We start from the raw sequence: 18,184 nt of genomic DNA on the forward strand, positions 1-18,184 counted from the left end.
CAGCACAAGGGCTCTTCTCTTCTGGCAAGCCCATGGCTCTGCACCCTGCCCCTGAGGGGTGGTCTCATCTAGTCCCACCCCAACCCAGGCCCCTGCATTCCCCAGCCCAAGGAGGGCTCTTGGGGCCCTGCTCCTCTGAGCTGAGAGGCTGGACATGAGCCGGTGCAGCTCCCTTCAGCTTTTACCCGGTGCTGTAACTCACAAGGGCTGCTTTGGTCCTAAGGGGTCAGATAAGCAAGGCCACTGGTGAACCCACCTCAGCCCACAGCAGCATGAGACCTCATGAACATTTGTGTGAGCGTAACAGGAATATGCGGAGACAAAAATACTTTTTCAGAAGAGTCCACGGGGGAGAAAAGCAATGGAAATTCACTGCCAAATTTAAAGAAAGGTAGGATGTAACTACTTAGTAAAAAGAGCTTCTGGCTGATAACTAGGGCAATGCGTGCTAGAACATGTCCCTTTCTTAGGGAGAAATGATGTCGGTAAGGCGCAATTATGGCAGCCTCTAATTTAGACGTGCCCCGTACTTACTAATTGCCTTCCCGTCTTGAATCACAGGAGTTCTGAACCCTGGTTTTACGATCCGAGCTACTGGTTTCTGTGTGCTTCTGCCTCACTGCTGCCAACTCGGCCTCTACGGGGAACCCGCCTTGCTTCCCCCCCTCGTGCTGGGCCCCGCAGCAAACCAAGGGGCAGGGGCAGGACAGAGAGTAAAAGGAGGAGGGAGCCCCACCTCACTCACCCCTCCCCACCTCGTGTCCTGGCCTTACTACCAATCTCCTAAACCAAGGGAGGCCAGAGGAGGAGAAAGAGGAGGTTAAGAACATGAAACGGACTGGAAAACTGTGTGTAGGTGAGGAAGCTTCCCAGGAGGCTATGTGAACTCCCCCCAAAGCTCACAGAGGGGCTCACGTTCTGAATGGGGGCTAGAGTCCTAGGAGTCTGTGCTTTACTTACTTGTCTCTGCAGGAGCCTGGCCACCTCTCCTCTATTTGCTTTTCTGGATAGCATCTATTCTCCCAGCTGCGGTCTTGGGGAAGAAATTGTGTGTGGGGGGGCAGGGGGTACAGGAGGGGATGCCTGGTAAGGAAGTGGGTAGGAAAGACAAAGCCTGCCTTGCCACAGTTCCTGCATGCGGGATTCACTTTCTGCCTCGTTAGCTCCGCCCCTACACCTGATCCCACTCTCCACTCTCCACTGGCCGCACGTGGCTCCTGACTCAGTACCCACGCCTCCTTCGTGGGGCAGCCACCAGCACCAGAGAGGCCTGCAAGAGAATCCAAGACCTGTTCCTGACCAGCCGGTGAGAACGGAGTGTACCTCTACGACAAACCGTGTGATTCACGGTGGCACAGGGAGGGTGCAGGGAGGGCACGCTAACTTCAACGTTCCCAGCCATCCCATCTGTAATTCAGACATCGTCTGTGTGAAGGAGAGCTTCACAGGGTGGTAACTTCCCTTTGCCAGCTCAGGGAAAGGGACTTCCAAGCCAGCTGCCTGGGTTGGAGCCCTGGTTCCTTGGGTAGGCCACTCAGTTCTCCGGGCTCAGTTTCCTCACTTGTGACATAAGGACAAGGATGAAATCTACCACACAGCCTTGTGCTGCGGGTTACAAGTCAGTTACACACCGGACTTCAGGTGGTGCCTGACACATTATAAGCACTCACTTCCCGTCGTGTATTATTATTACTATATGGTGCTAACACCTGAGAATTTCCCAAGACAAGTGATAGTTACCCGTTTCTAGACTCACGTCCTTACCATCTGCCTGTGCTTCATTCACATAAAACAAATGGCTCTGCTTTCCCTTAGGCAAATTCTAGCACCTACAATTTGCCAGACACTGGCCTCATAGCTGGGGGTACACAGTCCCCATCTGCAAGGAGCTCACGTTCAGCGTGGCACGCATCCTTCCTGCCTCCGTGTCTGTGCCTGGGCGGCCTGGGGTCCTTGCCGGTGCCCACCCTTCCTCGCCTGGGAAGCCCTGCCTGGGAACAGCACATGGTTTGTGAAGACCTCTCTGCCTTCTGTCTCTCATGACCACAGGTCTTCTTTTCCTCTAAAACACGGTGCCCATTGCCATTCCGAAGTCCTTACAATGGGCCGTCATTAAAAATTTCAGCGTCCGTCATCTGTGAGCCCACGGACGAGGACAGAGCACGTGTTATTCATCCTCATCACTTTGCCAATGACTGGGCCCACCGCAGGCACTCAAACATAGCCGGCGGACACTGTCTATTATCATTGATATGCTTCTACGGTCCTCTCCCTCCTCATATGTCTCAGAGTTAAAGGACCACATCATACTCATATCTCAGATGCCCCTCGGTCCAGCAACACGGCTGCTTCATCAGTATCTGTTCAACGAAGGACTACGTTAACAATGCACCTGTCTTTACAATATGGAAGAACCTGAAATCCGAGGGAGGGGGGAAGAGAACTAGATAAAGAACTGTCAAGAGCATTTGCCAAGGCAGGGGCGTGTGGGCGGCTCAGTCAGTTAAATGTCTGCCTTCAGCTCAGGTCATGATCCTGGAGTCCTGGGCTTGAGTCCCGCATCAGATTCCCCGCTCAGCCTGGAGCCTGCTTCTTCATCTGCCTCTCCCTCTCCCTGCTTGTGCTCGCTCTCTGACAAATAAACAAAATCTTAAAAAAAAAAAAAAAAATTTCCAAGGCCGTCAGCTTTCACTCTACAGTATATCCAGTTGCTATGAACAGAACTGATAACCTGTTTCTAAACCCAGCTGTCATTAACAGAGCAATAAGATTTATCTATGATGAGCAGGTCCAGCTGCACATGTGCACCTGATCTGTCAGAGGTCTAGACCAGGCCCAACAAGCAGGTCCCAGAGGGTTCCCCAGGCACACACTGTAGCGACCTGGGAACCCCATGAACCAGAGCTGCCCTCCAGTGCCTGGCGGCACCATCTACACTGAACCAGCTTCCCTGTTTTGTTTTTAATGAGAAACAGAGAGAGAGAGAAGTGGGAAGGAGCAGAGGGAGAAGGACAGAGAGAATCCTGAGCAAACTCCATGCTCAACTTGGAGCCTCATGAGGGGCTTGATCTCATGACCCTGAGATCATGACCTGAGCCGAAATCGAGAGTCGGCTGCTTAACTGATTGAGCCACCCAGGCGTCCCATGTCTTTTTAAAAAACATGAGCAGGAAGTGTTGAAAGCCAATAGGTTAAGCATTTCTCTGCTACAAATTCTCTTTTCAAGGTCAGGTCAAGATGCATTTCAGTTCCAAATGAATGGAAGTTGACTGAGTTTATCAAGATGGAGTGAGCAGACACGAGGGGCTCTTCTCATGGCTTTAATGGCACCGTTTCACACGGGCCACGGAAAGAAGCAAGGGACACACAGGCAGTCAGCAGGTTGGTCCCTTATGTTTACCACGGGCCATCCCAAGGCCAGCACTGGTTGGAGTGGCAGAGATAAAGCAGGAAAGAGACAGAAAAGCCAGCAATCCGCTATCCCAGGGTTTACCCGCTTCTTGGAGGTAGGAGACGACAATCCCCAGGGCAAATATGGAAATGAGGCCAGGTCGGATAGGACAGGTGTGGTGAAGAAGGTACAGTCAGATCGATGGAAGCAATCAGCCAGGGCAGTGCAGGAAGGACGCATCGAGAAGGCGGGTTGAGGTGAGAGGTGAATGGTGCAGAAGAAGGCAGCTCAGAGCAGATGTGGGGGAACGGCATTCCAAGCAGGAGAGGTATCAGGTGCAATGTCCCGAAGACAAGAGAGCAGCTCAGTGTTGTCTGAGCCACAGAAGGAAGGCCTGAGGGGTTGGAGAGTTTTCGGTGGGAGCAAAGTGGAGGAAAGACGAGGCTGGAAAGGAAGGCAGGGGCTAGTTGGGGTTAGGTCTCGCAGGCCAGGGCAGGCCGTCTGATTCTATTCTGGTTGCAAGAGGAAGCCAAGGGAGGATTTTAAACAGAGGATGTGCTTGAGGTCATTCTGGCTACTGTGAGGCGGGGCCGAAGGGGACCACATGGTGGGGGGCGGACTAGGTGGGGGGCTGGGGGGCTGTCACTGACCAAGAGAGGAGGCAGATAACGTGGACTCGGGCTTAGGGGTGGAGCTGGCAAATGTGGTTGCAGCTGGGACAGATTCCAAGGCAGAGAGAATGGGGTCTTGCTGCCGGACCGAGCGTGTGGGGTAAGAGGAACTGTGGCAGAACAATGACCTTGACCTCCACGGTCCTTACCGAAGACTTTGAGGTGGATGGACGCATCCTGCTCTCCGGCCTTATTCTCGGCGATGCACACGTACTCCGCCTCGTCGCTCTTGTCCACCTTCCTGATGGTCAGCTCAGAACTGTCATCGCTGAAGATGTACTTCTCGTCTTCCTCATTCTCTATCTGTTCCCCATCCCTACATGGTGCAGAAATGCCAATTGCCGTGATTTTGGCCACAGAAGTACAAGGTTTATTTTTAACCAGTCTCCACAGAAATGCAGACTGAGCCCACAGAAGGACTCGGTCTTCACACAAAGTCAATACCCCAAACTGTACTTCTACACACAAACCTTTGCTTCCTCTGCCTAAACCTCTGTTTCTCTCCAAGGGCTACACACTGCCTACAGACCTCCCAAAGGGGGCCTCCCAGGCCACGACCTCTGGCTCTGCCCCCTTGGAGGGGATCGAGTGCTGGAGGGGAGAGCAGCTTACAGAACGGAATCTGTGCTACACCTGCAGCTGATCCCAGCAGCCCACACCCGTGCCACGGACACACCAACACGGAGCTCCACGCTCCCATCTCCACGAGCCCACGATAAAAGGCACGAGCCAGGTTCTTACTTTGTCCAGCTCATGGTGGGCTCTGGGAAGCCTTTGGCGTCGCATACCAGGGTGACGGACTGGCTGAGGTTGGCGGTGGCATTCACGATGCTCTGCCTGGCCTGGACGGTGGGTGGCACTGAAGGAAAAAACAGCTGTGAGGGGGGTTGTGAAAACCTGGAGGAACCCAGTGGCCTGGAGAAGAGGCACTTCTGGGGGGCCTTAGCTTGGAAGGTCACGACCTAGAGGTCAAGAGCTCTGGGCAGCCGCAGAGTTCGTATGAGAGATCTAAACTCTGATGTGTCCTAGAAAATTATTCCAAACTGAATAAGTCATCCACAAACATGCATCAGTGGCTTTCGACAATACAAGATATCGTTACATGTAATATATAATATTGGTTTTTAATAAAATAGCTTTAAAAGCTACATTAATAGGTCTTACTCCTTTTAAAACAGGATTCAACTCATAGCAGCTAGATACGATGTGTTTTCTCAGCCGATGCATATCAATCTTATAGCTACCACGGTAGTGGAACTTGACACTTTTTGGACAAAGGGGGGCTCTTGATTCTGGAAAAAGTTGAAAATGCCTGTTCTCAGTGCTTAGATGGTTAATACCAATTAGAAACGGTTAGATGTCACCAGCTCACCAACCGACATTTCTCTGGTACTATCATAAACAGTCCTGTGCACAAACAGTTTTTACCAAAGGAATGAGAGGGGGAGAATTTGGCAAAAAATATGTATCAAAAGCCAAAAACAATTCAACCCTAATTTACTTATTTTCTTAGTACTGACATTATAATTTCCTGTAAACATCTTGTAAATGTCAGATCGATTCCACGGGTGTGTTTATTTGACACACTGCAGATTAAGATTAATAAGCCCGTGGCCCATGATTCTGACTCTTCTGAGGACTGAATTGATAATATTTTCTTTGAACGTTGAACCAAGGGGGACTAACCCCACAATCATGATAACATCAAGGACAATGAAGGATGAATAAGGAATTATTAGAAAGCACGGGGAAAGTTTCCAGTGCTGTAAGACAATGAAGGACATTCAAGAATGGCACTAGAAGTCCCCCGGGTTAAGGGAGACCCAAAAGGCAAGTGTATTCAGAAAAAAACAAAACAAGCCAGAGGCTATCCCAGGAGGGACGATTCACTTGAGACGGATGCGTGAGTCAGGACGGGATTTATTTAACAGGCCGAAGAGGAAGTTATGGAGCATGATTTGGGGGTAACCAGGCGGTACTAATGGAGAGAGCAGGAAGAACGGAATTTCCTCACCGTTCACAATGACCTGAATGTCCTTGAAGTTGATCTCCCCCCGTGCCAGGATCCTGCCCTCGCAGCGATAAGTGCCCTCATCTGTTTTCTTGATGTCCCGGATCTGCAGGTAGTTGTTGGACAGGACTATGAATCGGACTAGAAGAGACAAGAGGCGGGTTCATCCAAGGGTCAGTCAGAGAACTCTGGAATTTGCAGGAAGGTTGCAGGGCCCTTCTTCCTCTTCCCTAGTGACAATCTAGGGTTAGGGGTAGGGTGTGGAGGGGGGCAGTGGCTTTACACCGACATCGGGACATGTGGCCCTGGCACTGACAGAGAGCCAAGAGCAAAAATCTACAGGACATTTGTTTTTTTCTTTGGCAACAAGGTCAAGCGCCTGAATGTGCAAGCTCGGGACATTCGCGCGTCTGGGACCTGGAAGGCACGCAGGGCTGTGGGACACCGGGATCCGAAGCTGGGTTGGAACGCCTCAGAGGCTGGCTGAGGGGGGAGACCCCAGGGGACCCAGGGCTTGGGTGGAAGGGCAGCCGCCAGGGAACTCGGGCCTCACCGTCTTTCGTCAGGACGACGTCTCGGCCTTTGTGTTTCCAGATGATGGTCGGAGGGAGGGAGCTGACCACATCACACACGATCACGGCATCTTCCCCCTCCCTGAACTCTTGTGGGGTTGGTGCATTCTTGAACATGAGCTTTTCTGGAAAATGGGCAAGAGAAGAGTGAGGGCAAACAGCCGCTTCCCCCTCACTGACCACTTTTCGCTAGAGCCATACTGCTCGGCCTCCAGCTGTAGGCAGCTCTCAGTCCATACATATATAGGGCAGCCCAAGAGAGGGTCCCACCCCATCCCTGGCCAAGATGCCAGGCAAAGCAGCTGATGTAAGCAGGGGAATGTGGCATCGATGTTGGGCAGTCCATGTCTATTCACGGGGTGCTAAATTTATGGTACTTTGTGTGGAAAGGGTATATGGAGGTAAAGGAGTCTGTCTACGAAGGGTCCCTTGCCATGTGGGACGATGCCAATGAAGCACAAAGCCAGCTGGAATGGCCTGGCGTGACACCTAGTCTGCAATGACTGGTCATCAGTCCTTTCTCCGTCTCCCACCTGTCTGACACCCCAAACCCATCTTTCCTAGAGCAGAGAACATTTTGAAGAACACAAGAGAGGAAAGGCAGGCTTCATGGGAGTAAATACTGTGGCAATCAATACTGTTCCATTAGCTGTCACCCACCATTACACTGGCCAACGAGACAGAGGCATGATAACAAGGTAATGAGATGCCACCTCCAGACTGGGTTTCACTGACAATGGGAACCGCCTGCTCTGAGAGGCCCAGAGTGTTCAGATAATAACCCCCCACATCCCACCGAGCCTTTGGACTCCATTAGCAGCAGGGGAGAGTGAAATAAGAGGGAAAACTCGATTGTACGACAGTCAGCACCTGCAGAAGGGAAGGGGAACCCTTAGCAGCCCTCTGGGAACTGTGTAATTTGAATTTAGAGAATGGAGGCCAGAGGGAGGTAGCTGGGATCTGCGTGAACCAGGGCTACGAGTTCTGAGCTGGCTCAGGATCATTTAAGAACATGCTGGAGCTCTCGGCGCAGTTCAGAAAAGACTCGGGGGATGGAAAGGAGGAAGGCCTCGGGGGGCCCTCGGCTGACATCCCACTCTGCCTGCATCTTCCTGGCCAAAGGAGAGGACTGGCAATACGGAAGGAGGCGGGGGCGGCTCTTACGGAAGATCTTCACGTTGACCGTGGCCTCTGACTCGCTGCCATCCTCGCCAGTGACCACACACTTGTAAATGCCGGCGTCGTCAATGTTGGCATTGTAGATGGTGAGCGTGGAGGAGGAGTCGTCGTTCCATACCACAGAGATCCGCTGCTGGTTCGGGGTGAGCTTCTCTCCGTTGGGGGAGAACCAGGAGATATCTTTGTCTTTGGCATCTCCTGCCACTGAAGAGGAAGAGATTATTTTCAAACCGCAGGAATTAAAAAGACGATGTGACCTCCAGGGTGACCGAGGGTACTCAGCAAGAGCCACGGAACAAGAGGTCACAGGGCTCGACGACCCCACAGGGAGACCATTCATGTGGAGGACGTGATACCGCCTTCCCCTGGCTTCTGTGCTTCGTCATGACACACAACACCACTCAGGGTGCCTGGAAAGAACTCGACGACCCCCTGTGAGTACGCCTCTCCTTGGTGAGGGAAGAGGAGAGGTATGTGCTGAGGACCTACTGTGTGCCGGCTCCTAAGCGAGGAGCTCCAGCCTCTTAGAAGACCGAGCAGAGGGGATTTCACGTCTAGGATCTGAGCTCAAGGGCCTGGCGAGTCTGAGCCAACTAATCAGCTTGTTCGTGAGGGCTCAGACTGGTCTCCCGAGCGGAGGAGGGGACACCAGCTCGTCTAGAAGCGTGGATTCCAACCCGTTTTATTCTAGCGTCTGGCCCCACCAAAACTGGCATGACTGTCATTTCAGCACCCCCTCTCAGACAGACACATCCGTCTCCATCAATCCCGCAAGGAAGACAGCCCGAATCACCCATGCGTCCTCTCCCCGGGCACCGAGGAGAGGCGGGTGCTACTGCGTGGCCGTCTCAGACCCCGTGCGGGAACGAGGGCTCTGGGCTCTCTCTGCATGGCGCCCTTCCCCAGGCCACACCACCCAGCCCTGCCCAGATGCTTAGTATGGAAATGAAGCCGTCTTCTTTTCGGGGCCCATCATGTTTTCAATAAATATCGCTATTTGCAAGATGTGCTGTGGGCTCCACGGCTGCAACTCCAGATCATTTAATTTGCTGTAATGAAGGCAAAGCTGGAGTGAACACATCCGGCGGCCACCAGGCACCTCGTCCAACGCAAATCATGTTCGCATTTAAAGGCCCCTCCCTGCCAAGAGCTGCTTGCTAAATGTCACGGTTTACACCTAGCTCAGCTCAACGGCCCTGCTTCTTCCACGACCCGAATCCCAGTCCTGTCACAGAAGGGGAAGCCGAAGCCTAACCCGAAGCTTTTCCTCCACAGGACGTTTCCTGATGATTTCTGAGCTGTGGAAACGGGGCACATTTTCTAAACAAAGAACAAGGACACCAGATCCGACAAAGCCTGGGGCTCCAGTGCGGGGACCACAGGACAGAATATGGGTATTCACAACAGACCTGGAAAACCCGGGACCCACATCCTCACGGCACAAGAGACACCAGTGTGCAATTTTCTTTCAGGCAAGTTTCAGACTTTTCTGGATTTTTGCGTCCTGGGAGATTCTAAGAAATAAGGCTTATGCTGACCCCCTGATGCACGGTTTCCGAGGCAGCACGGTTCTCCCGCATGAGGCAGAGAACTCCGGCTGGATACAGAGCAGGGAATCCGGGGTGATTCGCTATTTTCGGAGTGGTGCTGACTTTCCTCGGGAAATCCCTAGCCCTCCTCAGCCACCATGCAGAAGCCCAGAGGACATTTCTCTGCGTCATGGAAGCCCTTCCTGAAGGGAAGGAAGGGGCCCGAGAGCTTCCCTTGCCCTCTGGCCACACCATCGACCCTCCAGCAGGGCAGCTCCAGGCGGGACCGGCCGCGTGCACACACGGGCCACGGGCTGCCGCTGGGTTCACTGTCTTTCCTTAAATGCGGTGGGGCTTGGGGCACTTGCCTTGGCATAAGAAGAATTTGGATTCTCCAACGCTGATTTCTCCTTGGCTGGGGACGATATCCACCTGCAGAGAAACTGAAAAAGACAAAGTCCAGCTGAAACACACATCAGGATTTTTTAGAAGGGAACCCAGAGCTTTCATTCAAAAGCGGGGTCTCCCTGCTCACATTAAGAAAGAGTGAAGGGAGGATGTGGTCTGGGTTGAGAGCTTGTCACCACCAAAGATTCCACGGTTCCTGTGCCAAAGCCGGGAATGGACACAGTCGGGATCCTTCCCTGTGGGATGGCGATCCCCTATCAGACAGCGCAGGGTCCCCTGGGAGATTTGGGGTGACACCCCCCACCACATGCTTCTGACCTCTTGAGTAGGCCATGGTCCTGCTCTGAACAGAAGCACTTCTGGGATTCAGAGAAATAACAGATCAGTTACTTCTGGAAATCAGCCTGAAGTGGCCGCACGGCTGTGTGACAAGGAGGCCTGCCACTCCCGACCTCTCCAGTTCCCCATGTCACCGTGCATGACTACAGAGGAGGAGTCACCGTGGTGACCCGGACGGATCTGGAAGCAGGGGATGCCTATCGCTCGCCCGCCGGGTGACTAGGGGACCCACACCCCTCTTTCCGTAAGAGGAGACGGCGCACAGCCTCGTCACTGCAGTCGGTCAGGTGCCCTCCCGGAAGGCTGTAGTCTGTGCCCTGAGGAGCTCCCTGTATCTCCCGGCTACCTGCGCTAGATTTTCCTTTGAGGATCCCCGCGCTCTGTCATTCCTTTCCACCAATAAGACAGAACACACCGCCCGGCGTCCCACGGACCGCCGGATTCATTCGGTTCCTCGTGTATCTGCTCAGAGCAGATAACTGTTCCTCATGAAAATACAGTTTTAGGGCAGGGGGAAAAACTGCTTTTATCCATTTGGATTCAACCTCCTTCTGCCTCCCCTCCTCTTAAGGAAAGTAAATGTGAAAGCTAAGAGCTAACGGACATTTGGTTCGACGCATGTCGCCTCTTCAAGCGGATACGGAGGAGGGCCGGGACCAACAGGCCGGGTAATAGAGACTCCGTGAGCCCTTCCTTTCCGCGGCCATTTTCTCTGCGCCGCAGAACCCGGGCCGCTGGTTGCCATGGAGACGGACTCGCAGGCGGAGCTGCTGCGGGTCTCAGTCTGTGCTCCGTGATGAAGGGGCCACCGGGCACTCAGCAGAGCAGACGGATCAAAGGGCCTGCAGGGGGCTGGCCAGGGGAGCGTGGGGAGCACCGGGAGCACCGGGCCACTGGAGGCGAGGCCCTGCTCGCCACCACCGACAAGGCAGACCCCGGAGAAGCCGCAGAGGCAGGGGAGGGGTGGGTGGCCTGGTGGAGAAAGGACTGCGAAGGGAAGGAGGGAGGCCACAGGGTGAGGAATCGGGCGCAGCGTTCGGAGAGCGGGGGCTGCTGAGTGCTCCACCATGAGAACGAGAGGGGAGGCTGGACTCAGACCTCCCGGTGCTGGTTTGGAAGGAACACCGTAGTAATGCGGGGGCAGCCAGCCACTTGCTCACTGGGTTTACTGCCGATGACTCACCCGGGGCCCGGGACTGTACTCTCAGAGAGCAGCGAAAGGGCATCCCCTACCGTTCCCGAAATGCCAGACAACACACGGAGCTGAGAGGGCATCTCACAATGGCGTCTCTAGCTGTGGTGCTTCTATCGTGTCCTCTGGCCAGAGCTAGGTGCGCTCGGCTCCAAATCGAGGGAGCCAGGAGGAGTCTCAACCAGCACCATGTTCCACTTGCTTCTTTCCCCCGCGAGAAAGACAGAGAAAGTGCCTTCGCTAAGGTCACTCCTGTTTAGGGCCAGGGTGGTGGTGGCCATAGAGCCCAGGCCCCCCCGGCTCCCGGGGAAGCGTTCTTTCCATTACAATGCTGCCTCTCTGAGTAGAGGATAAAAAGTTTCCATTCATTCGTTTAACGAACAATCTGGAGACCATGAGGCAGGCTGCTCGGGTTCACCATCCCCTAACAGAACAGAGCAAGCCCAGAGCTGCTAAGGCTGTTTCCATTCCGGGGCACGGGGCCTGACGGAGAGGGCTGCAGGCCAGCGCCATCCATCGTAAGGCCAACCAAGGTCTTTCCACTCTGTCCGTGGCTCGCGTTCCACGGAACGATGGGCCCATGAAAGCCCCGGAGCCGTGCCTGTGCCATCCGTCACCTAAATAATGGTCCTTTCTGGAGTTTACTGGGGCATTCTTTAGAGAATTCGAGGCATATTTCTGCCGGAAAGGTTCACGGGCCCATATGCCGAGCATCAGCCGCCAGCTCCGACATATGGATCCTGTTATTATCGCAGAGCCCTCACTGCTTCGAGAAGGATATTCTTATCCCAAGTGAAAAAACAGCCTTCATCTTTTCAGCTCTTTTCAAACGGAACATGACTCTCCGGGGGCCCGGGAACACGGCGAGGCTCAAGAGTTTCATACCCAAATGTGACCCGTCTCCTCCTTGGCCCCGGAGAGCAATCAGAAACAAGAGTTTCAAAGGAATTCCCGGCTTAAGCAGAGCCCACGCATACATTCATCATCACAGAAGTTTTTTAAAGAAGACATGTCCATTTAGACTCCCGGCACACATGGAAAAGGTAGTATGATTCCTCCTTCAAAGCAGCAGAGTCAAAGCTGGGCCAGAGGAACCCCAGACTCTCTGAAAGTCAATGCCTGGATATTTTCCACTGAAGCACAACGGCTGATGACTCTTCCTCAAACGCGCAACCTTGAATTATTAGGTTTAATAACGGTACGTGGAAATCCGGCTCTACTCTCCAAACCCGTTCCCTCTGCTTCGTGGTGCCCTGTCCTCCTTACTCTATCAGGCCTTTCATTGTTTGCAATAAAAATTCCTCCCGTAACTTTTGCCTTTCCAGTTGCACATCTAAGTGAAAATTCCTCACCAGGCATAACTCCTACCTTTAAAGACACCTAGGAAAACCCTTTTCCCTGAAAAAGTATTTCAACTCTTGCTTTGCACAAATGCTCTGCAAAAAGGCCATGCGTTATCCTACCCCCTCCTAGATGCATCCAGAGATGCACGCTGACACGCATGGGTGTCTGGACCCAAAAGGTCACCATCCCCCACGGCCAGATCACAGGTTCCGGTTTACAAAACACACGCCATTTCTTCGTCTGATGCTCACAACAGTTCAGAGACATAGGAAGGCTTACCTGATTGTCTCCATCCTATACAAGAGAATTTTAATGCTCAGAGAAGCAAAATAACTAGCCTCGGGTGACTCAACTAATGAGCAGTTAAGATTCAAAATCATCTGATTCTTTTTTTTTTTTTTTCTTTCCCTAATTTATTTATTTGACACACAGAGAGAATGCACAAGCAGGGGGAAAGGGACAGGGAGAGGGAGAAGCAGACTCCACTGAGCAGGCGGCCCAATGCAGGGCTTGATCCCAGGACCCGGGATCATGACCTGAGCCGAAGGCAGAAGCTCGAAGTGGCTCGAAGACTGAGCCACTCAGGTGCCCCCAAATCATCCGATTCTAAGGCTCCAGCTCTCCCCTCCACACCCCAAAACCACCACTGACCTTTGGCTGGCCATCTCATAGGTTCATGATGACCTACTAGTTACCATTTGCTCTCTTTCCAAATCATGGGCCAGAAGGAACAGAGTGTACAAACATCTTACAGTCAAGTTGCTCTTTCGTCTCTACCCTGGTTAATTCTAACTGGCCTCTTCGCGCACAGATGATCATAGCATTATAACTCCGATTTCACAGATGGGGAGGTGGAGGCCCAGAGCCATAAGTAATGGTAATGGTGGAGTCCAGATTCCAACCCAGGCTGGATGGAGTCGAAAACTCCAGATATTTTTGCCATACTGTTCTATCCCTTGTGAACAGACAGAAAAAGGGTTCTCTTAAGAACAGAATGACCCCCTGCCCCTGTACTCATCTGATTTAAAAAGTAAAATAAGCTGTATGTTTTCAAATGTGTTTTCCGTTTAAGTGTTTTTTTAAAATCAATGCTATGTTCGCAAAGAAGCAAAGTTAATTTAGCAAACCGCTTTAGAGGTAAATAGAAGTTTGGGCACTCTCGACTTTCCAGAGAAGCAAGAGATTCCTTTAGTTGCTAAAGAAAAGTGAATTCAGATTTTAGTTGTGACTTCTTGCTGTACTTTGATTTTTACCGGTTTTTTCAGATTCTAATGTGTTTGACAAGGTAGGAGCTAACAGCAGAATGCAAACCCAGGTCTCTCCCATGGCTAATTGAAAATATTTTCTTGTTAAATGGTGATAAAGATGCTAATTGCTGAGGAAGACGGACTGCAGGTGTGCAGCAGGCCCGGAACCAAGGTAAGAAGATGCCCTGGTCACCCATTTAAGGGTGAACAACAGAGGATTAATGTGATCGGTGACTATGCACCAGATAAAGAGAATTTTCTAGAACCTATTTAATAACAGCTAAGGATTTTTGAAAAAGACATCAAAGTGTCACTATGCACTTATTTTGTTAGCTATTGTTCTAGAAATGAACCTTGCATATCACCGTTCTCAAGCACTTCCATGGAGAATTGTTTTTTATTTTTCAATTATAACTGAATGCTAACTCTCTTTCATGTGACCATACCAATGGGAGATCCAGATGTCTGGACCAGGAGTGTAACAACGGAGGGGCCCCCACTTGCCTCTGGCAGTTTGCTCTCCTTATGAGGAAAGCACTTGAGAGAACATACAGGATAACTTCAGTATTAAACCAACCAAACTCAATGAAAGCAAAGCCAAAACCTATATGGCAATACTGGCGAATGGCTGAGGCCCAGGACTCTGGACCAGACTGTTGAGTGTGAATCTCAGCTGTGCCACTTACTAACTGTGTGATCTCGCCGTGTGTTTTAACCTCTTGGTGCCTCTGTTTTCTTATCTGTAAAATGGGGACAGATGGAGGGCTGTTGGAAAGACAAAATGAATTAATATTTGTGAAGCACTTAGACTAGTGTCTGGCACATAATAAACATCTTATGTTTGCTGTGTATTATTCTTCTTAACAAATCTTCATTAACAACCCTTACTGAAGAAATTATTTTGATCACAGTTTTTGAGGGAAGAAATGTTTCTTTTTATGGCTTAAGATCAGGTAACCTTCTGGAATGATCCAGTCGGCCAGGTGGCCCAATTCCACTCTCTACACTAATTTAGATATTCTACTTGCTAATCCCAACTTTATTGGTAAAAAGATGACTGAATTCAATCAAAGGCAAACAATAATAATGCAGGCGCTCTAGACAACCACTTCACCGTGGTCTGTTTTCTCATCTGTAAAATGGAAACGATGGTAAGATCGCCTTTGTGTGGCTGGACTGTCATGGTAATTAATGTCAGGAGAGAGCCCTAGTTAACAAGTCAGGGTCTGGAGTCAGAAAGGCCTGGGACTAAACCCCGGCTCGGACTCCAGGTAAAACTTTGAGTTCTCAGGAGAAATGTCCGAGCCGGTTTGCCACATTTGTAAATGAACGTTAACGACCCTATTTATTTACCTCATAGGCATGTTGAGATGATTTAGAAAAGTAATGTATGTAAAGTACCAAACACCAGCTCAGGCTCTGTTGGCTGTTTTTTACATGGTGGTACATATATGATAGCATACATATATGGTACATATATGATATCACACACCAACCCCCCCAAACAAACAAAATCCCCTGTAATGCTTGTAGCGAGAATAAGATAGCGGGAACCCTTTACAGACTATTCGTAGACATGTATTATGGTAATTGTGCGTGTTTATGTCTATGTGTATATATGGTATATTCGCTGTGAGCCTAGACAAACACGTGTGTGTGTGTGTGTGTGTGCGCACGTGTGTGTAGAATAATGCAACTCGTCAGACTGCTATTGTTGCAAAAAGCATAGACATAGGTAAATCTATCTCATTTTGGGAGAGAAAAACCAATAAACAATTAGTAATCACAAGGAGTCTCGCCCTTACTGGATGTGTGAGTCCTATAATTCTGGCTTGAGCTACTGTGGATAGCAGCTGGGCAGAGGAAGAAAATGAGGTAGACTGTTTCACTTTCAAATATTAACCCAAAAGTTAAATGTCATTTTAAAGGAACTGTAAACTACGTGTTCTCAGAGATTTTTGGCTTCAGGTTCTGTATAACGTCATCACAGAGGCAGACTGTACCCTAACTACCACTGGAAGCATCCTCATGGCTTAAAGCTGGCTTATAGCAAGCAGCAACCGAGACCATCTAGAAGCCATGCGTAGGGGTGCTCAGTTGGGGCCTCCTCTGTGGAAATGCTTGTTTCTAATTCCCATCTAAACCTAAACATCAGAAGTCATCTAGATAGGCTTCCCAGGCCAACTAAGTTTATAACAAAACCCTGGAGAAGCCCTCTGTGTGAAAGGGCCGGACCCCCGGCGTCCCCCGGGATGCCCACCAGCCTAGAAAGTGAAGGAAGCCCTTCAGAAAGCTGTGGTCTTTCCTGGTTGAGAACACCAGCACAGAGATGATGTGTCAGAGCACAATTCAAGACAGGAAGAGGAAGGAAGGATGAACCTTGGGGGTGATGGAAGGTTCATTCTTTATCCACTAGAATGGAGACACCAAAGCTCCCAGTGTCACGATGAAGCCGTACGCCCAAGTTGCAGATGTATGCAGACACTGCTAAGCCAAATTCTCTCAAAGGAGATGAGGGGTGCCTATAACAGAGAGGTTTCTGAAGTCTCTCATTTTAATAAAACCACCCAAACTGCGCAATGTTTCCTTACAATAAAGAATCCCGGTGAAAATTCTCTTGAGCGTCCTCAGGTCCCCTCACTCTTCTAAAGTGTTGGGGAGAGGTGTGGAGAAGGTGAACATGGCTGTAGCATTCCTCAGCTTCCCATGTCATATGGTACTATAACAGATCTTACAACAGGAAGAAAAGTCCTGAGCGTCACTGCACAACCAAAGCCTACGAGATTAATCTGATACCCCATTTCCCCGGACGTTCCATCCTATGGAATTCTGGTAGCCGAACAGCAAAATCACCTGCCAGGAGCAGGGGGCTCTATTTCTTAGCATCCTACATGACAGGAGCTGCTGGGAACCGGGACTAACGGGGTGCCGGCTTTGTATCATGGGGCTGACTTCAAGTCAGAACACAGAACCAAGGCACGTAACGGTTTCAGTTCTCTGGGCCTCCCCGAGTTCACTGGGCTACATTAGCATTTTTGTTAGGGCTGATCAAATGGTTTATGTTTATAGAAAAAAAGAAGTCAGTGGTTTGAAGCCATCATTGGTGTCCCCACAAGCCACCCAGCAGCTAGAAGTCTTGACAAATGTCATATCGTGACGTCCTGTGCTCCCGCTGAGAGGGCAAGAAGATGGACACGTTCGTTCAAGCTGCTCAGAAGTAACAGATTCATCCTGGTGCCCAGGCGCTCCCTCCCACCTCCAGTCCCCATCCCCAAGAAAGCACACAGTTACTGGGAGCACTCTGGGGCGTCCTTACTGGGTACTCAGAAGGAATGAATCCGTGGGATTCTGAGCAGGCCAGGACGGACCTGAACGCCTTCTACAGCACACCCACACATCAGACACGGGGGAGGAGCCAGCCTGGCTCTGAAGAGACGTGTGTTTATTTTTTGTTTGCTTATTCTAGAAGAAGGTCATAACGGAAGGAGATGTGTTGAAGAATTTACTACGTATATATATTTTTTTCCTCCAAAGCAGCAAAAAGCCAAAAGTAGACTCGTAGAGTCTCAAAAGGGCCCGATTCCAGATGAGGAGTGAAATCCTTTCCAAGTGGGCATTACCCTGCTCTCATCCAGTCCACAAGGGGTGAAGGCAGGACTGTCTCACGGCCCCTGGCATTGGGGACCACACAGCAGAAAGCATGCGTGTGTGGTCAGAGGTGGCAAACGCAGGTCTAGTTACACTGCAGTTACAGACTTCTCACTCTGCCACTAGGTTGGATTCAGGACTGTAGGGCTGTTAGTCACAAAGAAGGGGAGAGCCAGAGAAGACCTGATGCATCACTGGCAGCCCCTTCCTTTTACAGATGGGGAACTCGGGGGGCAGCCGTCAAGAGCTCCCGCTGCCAAGTCCGGGACCCGCAGTGTTGGCTCCATGTGCGGATTCCCGCCCTGAGGCCCTTCCTCCTCCTGTGTCTTACTTCCTCTGTGTCCTCAGTGTTATTTTACCTGCTTTGCCCTAGTCTCATGTCAGTCCCCAAAGAGCAGGTGTCATCAAGTAAGAGAACTGCTTTATTAAACTACAGTTAAGGAAGCCAGACAAATGGCAGGGGCTCTGCCCATCCTGTCCGAAGCCAATTACAACGCCACGGTCACTTTTTCACAGAAGCTCGGCTTCCCTGTTTCCTTTTCTGACTGCCCTTCCTATTGTCTGCTTTTTTTCAGGCCAGCCCTTTGCATGAAACTAACTTACTGGAATGCCAAGCAAGGACGCAGATAGGTTTCTGGAACTCAGCTGAGGTT

At 51.0% G+C, this 18,184-nt stretch overlaps 1 protein-coding gene across 5 annotated transcripts in view; it reads right to left on the reverse strand.

Annotated features, from left to right (window-relative positions):
- The window catches only part of NCAM1 (neural cell adhesion molecule 1), a gene marked incomplete at its 5' end in the record, with an annotated part of 294,571 nt that overhangs the window by 54,867 nt on the left and 221,520 nt on the right, over positions 1 to 18,184 (reverse strand). For all 5 annotated transcript variants that reach the window (XM_080815557.1, XM_080815556.1, XM_080815560.1 and 2 more), the window contains 6 exons: positions 4,212 to 4,378; positions 4,804 to 4,921; positions 6,077 to 6,214; positions 6,627 to 6,770; positions 7,810 to 8,028; positions 9,722 to 9,796. In XM_080815557.1, coding sequence (XP_080671683.1) covers positions 4,212 to 4,378; positions 4,804 to 4,921; positions 6,077 to 6,214; positions 6,627 to 6,770; positions 7,810 to 8,028; positions 9,722 to 9,796 — 861 coding nt within the window. The remainder of the gene's footprint in view (positions 1 to 4,211; positions 4,379 to 4,803; positions 4,922 to 6,076; positions 6,215 to 6,626; positions 6,771 to 7,809; positions 8,029 to 9,721; positions 9,797 to 18,184) is intronic.

The sequence above is a fragment of the Martes martes genome (assembly GCF_963455335.1).
Source record: "Martes martes genome assembly, chromosome: 10".
Lineage (NCBI taxonomy): Eukaryota > Metazoa > Chordata > Mammalia > Carnivora > Mustelidae > Martes > Martes martes.